At 61.5% G+C, this 8181-nt stretch overlaps 2 protein-coding genes across 2 annotated transcripts in view; one reads left to right on the top strand and one right to left on the bottom strand.

Moving 5' to 3' along the window:
- The first annotated feature begins 531 nt into the window (after positions 1-531).
- On the top strand, positions 532-6649 carry TBL3 (transducin (beta)-like 3). Its single transcript, XM_008581654.1, has 22 exons — positions 532-584; positions 2041-2092; positions 2186-2281; positions 2369-2416; positions 2519-2660; positions 2746-2830; positions 2913-3083; positions 3180-3255; positions 3337-3430; positions 3517-3698; positions 3786-3927; positions 4001-4059; positions 4161-4264; positions 4768-4915; positions 5001-5231; positions 5308-5378; positions 5462-5618; positions 5695-5753; positions 5898-6001; positions 6095-6166; positions 6276-6434; positions 6511-6649. Exons 1-22 carry the CDS (start codon positions 544-546, stop codon positions 6618-6620), a joined length of 2403 nt encoding a protein of 800 aa, XP_008579876.1. The 5' UTR covers positions 532-543; the 3' UTR covers positions 6621-6649.
- Positions 6650-6815: 166 nt separating this feature from the next.
- The window catches only part of NOXO1 (NADPH oxidase organizer 1), a 3042-nt gene continuing 1676 nt past the window's right edge, over positions 6816-8181 (bottom strand). Inside the window, exons 4-7 of the mRNA XM_008581976.1 lie at positions 7906-8154; positions 7700-7810; positions 7324-7441; positions 6816-7242 (exon numbers count right to left, since the gene is read on the bottom strand). Of these exons, the coding sequence (XP_008580198.1) occupies positions 6987-7242; positions 7324-7441; positions 7700-7810; positions 7906-8154 (734 nt within the window). The 3' untranslated portion in view covers positions 6816-6986. The remainder of the gene's footprint in view (positions 7243-7323; positions 7442-7699; positions 7811-7905; positions 8155-8181) is intronic.

Here is an 8181-nt window from a genome sequence, read left to right on the forward strand (position 1 = left end):
TCCTCATCCACACCCTCAGCCCACTAGAATATGAATTACCCGGGGGCAGAGGTTTTTTCCTTCCCTAATGTCTCCCATCTGCCTAGAAGGGTGCTTTGCACACAGAAGGTACTCAATAAATATTTGAACGACTATGAAGTTATCTGAATAGTTTCATTTATCTGAATTATTTATAATAGACTGAATTACTACTTATCATAGACTTATTCGACCGCGGTTGCCGAATCCAGAACGCGGAAGGGGCACGAGTAAACACTTCCCACGAATGAATGACGTTTTAATTTTCCATTAAAAGGCCAGACCGAGGGCAACACCGACCCGTACCCAGTTTACGCCAACTCGCCCGTGCTGCACCTGCGAAGTTCCACAGTCCGCCATCGAGGCCGGGAACGCCCCCGCCAGCTTCCGCCTTCCGGTCAGCGGCCTTTGCCCATAGCAAAGATGGCGTCGAGTGCGTTGCGCTGGTGACGTCACAGCAGTGGTGGCTCGTGACGTCATCGCCGCGCGCCGGTCTCCCTCACGCGGCGGCGGCAGCGGCACGACATGGCGGAGACTGCCCCCGGAGTGGGCTGCTTCAAGGCCAAGTGAGCCTGGGGCGCTGGGGCTGCGGGGCTCGCAGCTGGGCAGCGGAGGCCCCCGCGGCGCGCGGAGGAGGGCGGGCCCTGGAGAGGGCGCCCATTCAGGTCTGGGGAGGGGCTGAGAGCTGTGTACGGACTGGCCCGCGGGGTCGTGGAGGCTGCGACAGGGGCTGGTGGCGACTGGAGTCCGGCCGGGCGCAGCAAGATGGTTTTGGGGGAACGAGAAATCTTTGAGGCGGGGGAAGGGGCGGATTGAGTCCAAGTTGGGGCTGGTCCTGGAATGTGGCGGGAGGTGAAGAACCACCCCTGGGTAGGCGGCCTAGGGCGCTTTCACCCGTTGTCCCTCTTCTGCAGGGAGCAGGAATAAGGAAGAGTCGGGAGATGGGTGGGTCCGCAGTGGCCCAGGATGCCCTGAATCCTTTGCTCGCACAATCCCCAAACCTTTGCTGAACAGCTAAGTGCATAGGGTCCGTGTAGGAACAGACTCAGCTCCACCTGCAGAGCGCAGTCCTATGGAATAAATCATCCCCGTTAGTGGCTGAGAGGCTTCGGTTGTGACAAGCCCTAGCAAAAGGAAGCCCTGGTGCTGACTGCACCGCTGTTGGAAGGTCATCTGGGTGTGGGATGGGGAGCTCCAGTCATCGTGGCAGTCAGGCTTCCCAGAGTGGAGTTAGCCAGGCATTGAAATCTGGGAAGAGAGGCCCACCTCTTACACAGGGAACAAGCAGAAGATAGGAAATCTGTCACTGTGGCTGGGCCAGGTGCAGTGGGGCTGTGGTGTGGGCTGTGAGAGGGAAAGGAAACACAGGAAAGGGGGGCAGAAATCCTTCTGGATAAGGTCTTGAGGGCGTGTAAGGAAAGGGAAGAGTTTTAAGCAGGATGATAACATAATCAGTTATGTTCTAAAAGGCAACTCTGGCAGAAAGGTGGAGAGAGCAGGTAGGGGGCCCAGTGAAGAGTCTGGAGCAGGAGGACAGCATGAGTGAAGTCACAGAAATGACAGCTGCTTGGGATGTGGGATCCAGGCGGAGCTGGGGATGGAGGAGAGATCCAGGGCAGAGAAGAGGTGTGTTGGACCTTAGGGATCAAGAGGCTGGGGAACATGTTGCTCTTGGCTCAGTTATCTAGGCCTGGCTCCCACAGTCATCCACCTTCGGAGCTCCCCAAGACCTGACCTGGTCTACACTGGGGACTCTCTCAGAAGATTGGGCTGTTGGGCTACCTTTGCCTAATGCAGGCCCACCTCTTACTGCTGCGGGACCCCACGTGGACCACCTCTGGGTCTCAACTTCTCTGTAACATGGGGTAGCAACACAGTGCTGCTAGTTTTCCTCTTAGGTCCCTGTTGCCGCCCAGGACTCTTCAAGGGCCAGGGCCTATTGGGTTGACTTCTGGGAGAGCATCCAACACAGGGCCAGGCACTAAGGGGTGGGCATTACTCACTCCCCTGTCCTCTTTCCAGCTATGCTGTCGAGCGCAAGATTGAGCCTTTTTACAAGGGCGGGAAAGCACAGGTACCAGCCTGGGGAGGGGCAGGGTTGTGGGGCAGGTAGGGACTGTGTCGGAGATGCTGAGTATTGCCTTGGCTGAGACCCTTTTGTCCCCAGCTGGACCAAACTGGCCAGCACCTCTTCTGCATCTGTGGTACCAGAGTCAATGTCCTGGAGGTGGTCTCGGGGACCGTGCTACAGAGCCTGGAGCAGGTGAGGGCTGGCTGGGCAGGTGGGAAGGGGCTAGTGGGGAGGGTAGCCTTTTCATGTGGTGATCTCTGTGCCTGCTCTGTCCCCTAGGAGGACCAAGAGGACATCACCGCCTTTGACCTCAGCCCCGATGATGAGGTACGTGGGGCAGGGACAGGAGGTGAGCTCCAGTACCTCCCTCCAGTACCTTGAGGCAGTGAGGCTGCCACTATTCCTCAGCTGAATTGTGTCTTCCTGCAGGTGCTGGTGACTGCCAGCCGGGCACTGTTGCTGGCTCAGTGGGCCTGGCGAGAGGGCAGCGTCACCCACCAGTGGAAGGCGATACACACAGCTCCCGTTGCCACCATGGCCTTCGACCCCACCTCAACACTGCTAGCCACTGGTAGGGCCCCAGCTGGGCTGGTAGGCCAGAGTGCACAGGTGGGAACTTTGGGCAAAGACCCCTCACCTCAAATCCATTCCCACAGGTGGCTGTGATGGGTCCGTGCGCGTCTGGGACATTGTGCGGCACTATGGGACACACTACTTTCGGGGCTCACCTGGTGTTGTGCAGTGAGTGGAGGCAGCTGAGGGCAGGTGGGCAGAAGCATCATGCTTAAGGGCACAGCTCACTGTCCTGCACCCCTGCCTGCAGTTTGGTGGCGTTCCACCCAGACCCTGCACACCTGCTGCTGTTCTCCTCAGCCACGGATGCCGCCATCCGTGTATGGTCACTGCAGGAACGGTCGTGCCTGGCTGTGTTGACTGCCCACTACAGTGCTGTCACCTCTCTGGCATTTGGTGCTGATGGCCACACCATGCTCAGGTCAGTGGCAGGCCACACAGCCCTTGGTAGGAAGGGGAAGCTCAGAAAGTGGGGGCTGAGACAGACTCTGGGACTGAGGTGGCTGGTTCCCCCCAGCTCTGGCCGTGACAAGATCTGTATCATCTGGGACCTTCAGAGCCGCCAGGCCACGAGGACTGTACCAGTGTTTGAGGTGGGGGCACCTGAAGGCCAGGGCTGGTGAGTTGGGCAGGGAGGGGGCATGGCTGCAGCCTTTGACCCAGCTCATCCCTAGAGCGTGGAGGCTGCTGTGCTGTTGCCAGAGGAGCTGGTGCCTGAGCTGGGTGTTAAGTCCCCAGGCCTGCACTTCCTGACAGCTGGTGACCAAGGTTTGTGGGGCCATCCCATGGGCAGGCAGCAGGGCTGGGGTGGGCCCCTGGACCTGTGAGACCCAGCAGCCCCTGTCCCCACACAGGCACGCTGCGTGTGTGGGAGGCAGCTTCAGGGCAGTGCGTGCACACACAGCCTCGGCCGCCAGGCCCCAGGCAGGAGCTGACCCACTGTGCCCTGGCCCGTGCCGCCGGCCTGCTCCTTGCCATCACCGCTGACCACAACCTGCTGCTCTACGAGGCGCGGTCTCTGCAGCTGCAGAAACAGGTGAGCACCTGCCCCTGCTTGGCCTGGGGCCTGGGAGCACCTGCCCTACACTCGTGCAGGTTCCAGCTGGGTCTCCCGCCCCCACAGTTTGCTGGCTACAGTGAGGAGGTGTTGGATGTCCGGTTCCTTGGGCCTGAGGACTCCCATGTCATTGTGGCCTCCAACAGCCCATGCCTGAAAGTGTTTGAGCTGCAGACATCAGCCTGTCAGATCCTCCACGGCCACACAGGTGGGGAGCCAGCTGACACCCCTACCTCGTCTTGCCATAATTGGCCCCTGACCACTCCCCCTACTTCTCCCAGACATTGTCCTGGCCCTGGATGTGTTTCAGAAGGGGCGACTCTTTGCCAGCTGTGCCAAGGTGAGGCATCCAAGAGGTGTGGAGGTGCGGGCCCCCAGGTAGGGAAGCCAAGGCAATAGGACCATGGCCCAACCTCTCTCCTCAACCTTTCCTGTCCCCAGGATCAGAGCATCCGCATCTGGAGGATGAACAAGGCTGGCCAGGTGGCTTGCGTGGCTCAAGGCTCTGGCCACACACACAGCGTGGGCACCATCTGCTGCTCTAGGTAGCGGGTCAGGGCTGGATCTAGAAGTGTCCGAGGTGGTGGAGGCCCAGGCCTGCTGATGGGGGCTTCAGCTCAGGAGGTGGGGGGAGTTGGAGGGGGTGGTGGCCTTGGCCTCAGTCTTTGGGGCTCTGGCCCAGGGATGTGGAGCAGAATAGGAGCCAGGGGAGCCCCACTTGCATGGGGATGTTCTCAGAAGTGGCCTTGGGGCGAGGTGGGAAAAGGAGGAAGGGCATCAGGGCAGAGAGAATGACGCTGAACCAGGTGGAGAAGGTAAGGCTGGGGTCCTGTGGTTGGGGCTGAGTTGTCGGCTATGGTGGCACTGACGGTGGATAGTGCAGACAGAGGGGCTTGGTCCCAGAGATGTTTGGGGGTGACATGGGCTGATCTGCATCCTGGGATAGTCCTTCTGGTCCGTACAGTGGCCCAACAGGCCAGACCTGTGGTGCACTGGCGATCAGGACTTGCCAGGGCTCAGCAGTGTGTCCTCTCCCGCCGTGTCACAGGCTGAAGGAGTCCTTCCTAGTGACAGGCAGCCAGGACTGTACTGTGAAGCTGTGGCCCCTCCCTGAAGCCCTGCTATCGAAGAGAGCAGCCCTAGACAGCGGCCCCATCCTCCTGCAGGCCCAGACCACCCAGCGCTGCCATGACAAGGTGAGTGACACAGCCACTGGGGTGGGGGCGTGGCTGAACTTTGTTGGGGTGAGAGGTCTGAGCTGCCACCTGCTTCCATTACCAGGATATCAACAGTGTGGCCATCGCCCCCAACAACAAGCTGCTGGCCACAGGCTCACAGGACCGCACAGCCAAGCTCTGGGCCCTGCCGAAGTGCCAGCTGCTGGGCGTCTTCTCAGGCCACCGGCGAGGCCTCTGGTGTGTCCAGTTCTCACCCCTGGACCAGGTGCTGGCCACAGCCTCTGCTGACGGCACCATCAAGCTCTGGGCACTGCAGGACTTCAGCTGTCTCAAGGTAAACAGCAGTTCCCCCACCCCAGGCCAGCCCCAGCTCAGTAACATCTCACAGCTTCCACCTCCACACCCCACAGACATTTGAGGGGCATGATGCTTCTGTGCTGAAGGTGGCCTTTGTGAGCCGTGGCACACAGCTGCTGTCCAGGTGAGTGAGCTGAGGCAGGTTCAGGATGGTGGTGAGGTGGGGGGCAGGCCCTGACGCTGAGCTGCTCCCAATCCCAAACCCAGCGGTTCCGACGGGCTCGTGAAGCTGTGGACCATTAAGAACAATGAGTGTGTGCGGACACTGGACGCCCATGAGGACAAGGTCTGGGGGCTGCACTGCAGCCGGCTGGATGACCGCGCCCTCACGGGTGCCAGCGATTCCCGCGTCATCCTCTGGAAGGTTGTGGGTCGGGAGGGGTGGAAGGCAGCGTGGGGGGGCAGCGCGGCGTCCCCTTCTGATCCCAGTCTGATCCCAGGATGTGACTGAGGCAGAGCAGGCACAGAAGCAGGCCAAGCAGGAGGAGCAGGTGGTCAAGTGAGTATGGGTCAGCATCGCCTCCCCTGGAGCAGGGGGCTCTGCATCACCCCTACTTTGAGAACATTGGGAAACTGAGGCTGGAAGTAGGGCTGAGTTCCAGCCAGGGTCCATTAGTGCCCACTCCTTCCCCTCCCCCCCCAGGCAGCAAGAACTGGACAACCTGCTCCATGAGAAGCGTTTCCTGCGGGCGCTGGGCCTGGCCATCTCCCTGGATCGGCCCCACACTGTGCTGACCGTTATCCAGGGTCAGTGCATGTCCCAGTATCAGGACAGGGTGGGGAGTGGCTCTCAAGCCCTTGAGCCCATTCCCTGGGGCTCAGTCTTCCTTCCTCCCACAGCCATCCGGAGGGATCCCAAAGCCTGTGAGAAGCTAGAAGCCACTGTGCTCCGACTGCGGCGAGACCAGAAAGGTCCAAGACTGGCGGGCAGGGGCTGGTCAGGGTTGAGTGGCCTAGCAGGCAGGGGCCGGTCAGGGCAGGGTGGCCCGGCAGGCAGGGTGACCATTCTTGTTGCCCACAGAGGCCCTGCTGCGCTTCTGCGTCACATGGAACACCAACTCCCGGCACTGCCATGAAGCCCAGGCCGTGCTGGGTGTGCTCCTGCGGCATGAGGCCCCCGAGGAGCTGCTGGCCTATGAGGGCGTGCGGGCTGCGCTTGAAGCCCTGCTGCCCTACACTGGTATGTGGGCACAGGCTGGGGTGGGGAGCAGCCTGGTGGCCGCGTGGACCCCCCTGACCTCCCTCTGTCCTCCCAGAGCGGCACTTTCAGCGGCTCAGCCGGACACTGCAGGCAGCCACCTTCCTGGACTTCCTGTGGCAGAACATGAAGCTGCCCACTCTCCCAGCTGCCCCCATGGCCCCCTGAAACACATGAAGGCGTATTTTTCTATCTTGGCTCTGTGTGTCTATCTGGGCTGTCTTACTTCAGGTCTCTGGCCACAACCTTAGCCAGTCAGAATGGGTACTGGAGCCTGCTGGTCTCAATCCTACCAGCCCCATCCCTGCTCCCTGGCCTGGTGGGGATCCAGCAGGCCCTGCTCCTCAGCACAGTGAGACTTGGTGTGAGTCATTCAGAAATTTATTCAGAGGAAATGGGAAGTCATGCCCTCCCTCACCCTCACCTCCCCCAGCCACCATCAGTCATCCCCTGGTCTGGATCCCCTGGACAGCATTCAGGCTGCACGGTGCACCATAGGGCCTGTGCAGCCCTCCCTGTGTGTTCCACACACCTTCAAGGGGGCCCCTGATGCCCTGGGTCCCGCTCTAGAGCCCTACGGGTGATGGTGCAGCAGCGGCTCTGGATGGCACTCAGTGGGGGTCGGGCGGGCACGGTAGGGGGAGGGGTTGTGGCCTGGGGGGGTTTGGGGGAGCGGCGGGTCTCGCCTGCCCTGTCCTCCCCTCCATGGAACCCTGGCCCGCCCAGAAGCGCTCCCAGCCCTTCTGGCCTCAGCAGCACAGCGGGAAGGAGGCCCTCCTGGCTGCCAAACCTACAAAGAGAGCACAGCTTGGTTAGGGATCAGCCGGTCCCCAGCTAGGCTTGGCCGGGCCAAAGCCCCACCTCTGCGCACCTGCACAGCCACCAGCCACGGTCCGATGTCTCCAGCACGCGCACACACGCCCCTGCGGGCACTGACAGCTCATCCCTGCGGGTGCTCTCATAGGCACAGGAAACACAAAACTGGGGCCCTGGAGGGTGGGTGTTTGGGAGTCACCACCAGGCTCCAGAGGCCAGGATCTCTATCTTCCTCTGGGTTCGATCTCTGCTGGCACCGGGAACTGCTCTAAAACCCATTCAGGGCTCTTCCAGCTACAGTGACCAAACACAGGCTCCCAGTCTTCTGACACCGCTGTCCTCCCCCTGCTCGGGTGCTTCCTCTGGCCTAGTCTGGCCACACACAGTGCTGTGGTAGTGGTGGGCATGGGGGAGGTGGATTGGGCTCCTACCGCTGCTCCCCAGGGATGGGCCCCCCTCCTGGCCCTGGCCCGGTGACACCTCCAGGTAGGGAGCTGGAAACCAGGCCATCTGCTGGTCCTTGTTCTCCACCAGCCACCAGCCTGTGCGCAAGGGGCAAGAAGGTTGTCAGATTCCCCAGGCCCGCTGGGATCCAGAGGGGCAAAGGAGCGAATTTCCAGGCTGCGGTCAGACCTACCTGAAGGGTGTCGCAGCAGCACGTCCAGGCTCTCCTGGGTCCGCGTGTGGAAGGGCCGGCCCCGCGTGTCCTGGGTGTGGAAGGGCTGCAGGCAGCGCAGGCTCTGCACCTCCAGGCTGTGGATGGCAAGGCTGCCCGCGGGGAGGGGGAGGGGATCCTCGGGGGTGGGTAGGATCACCAGGCTGGGAAGGGCAGCGGCGCAGGTGAGAGGCAGGTAGAGCGGGCCCGCCACCCCCGAGCCCACCCGGCCTTCCAGTCTCCGCGCCGCCGCCCCGC

This window comes from Galeopterus variegatus, unplaced genomic scaffold (genome assembly GCF_000696425.1).
Source record: "Galeopterus variegatus unplaced genomic scaffold, G_variegatus-3.0.2 Scaffold92, whole genome shotgun sequence".
NCBI lineage: Eukaryota > Metazoa > Chordata > Mammalia > Dermoptera > Cynocephalidae > Galeopterus > Galeopterus variegatus.

Bases quoted from the DNA above. Each gene is read 5' to 3' on its own strand.
- TBL3 (XM_008581654.1), top strand. From the start codon at position 544: ATGGCGGAGACTGCCCCCGGAGTGGGCTGCTTCAAGGCCAA. The intron at 585-2,040 runs GTGAGCCTGGGG...TCCTCTTTCCAG, and splicing joins GTGGGCTGCTTCAAGGCCAA to CTATGCTGTCGAGCGCAAGA. The intron at 5,379-5,461 runs GTGAGTGAGCTG...TCCCAAACCCAG, and splicing joins GGCACACAGCTGCTGTCCAG to CGGTTCCGACGGGCTCGTGA.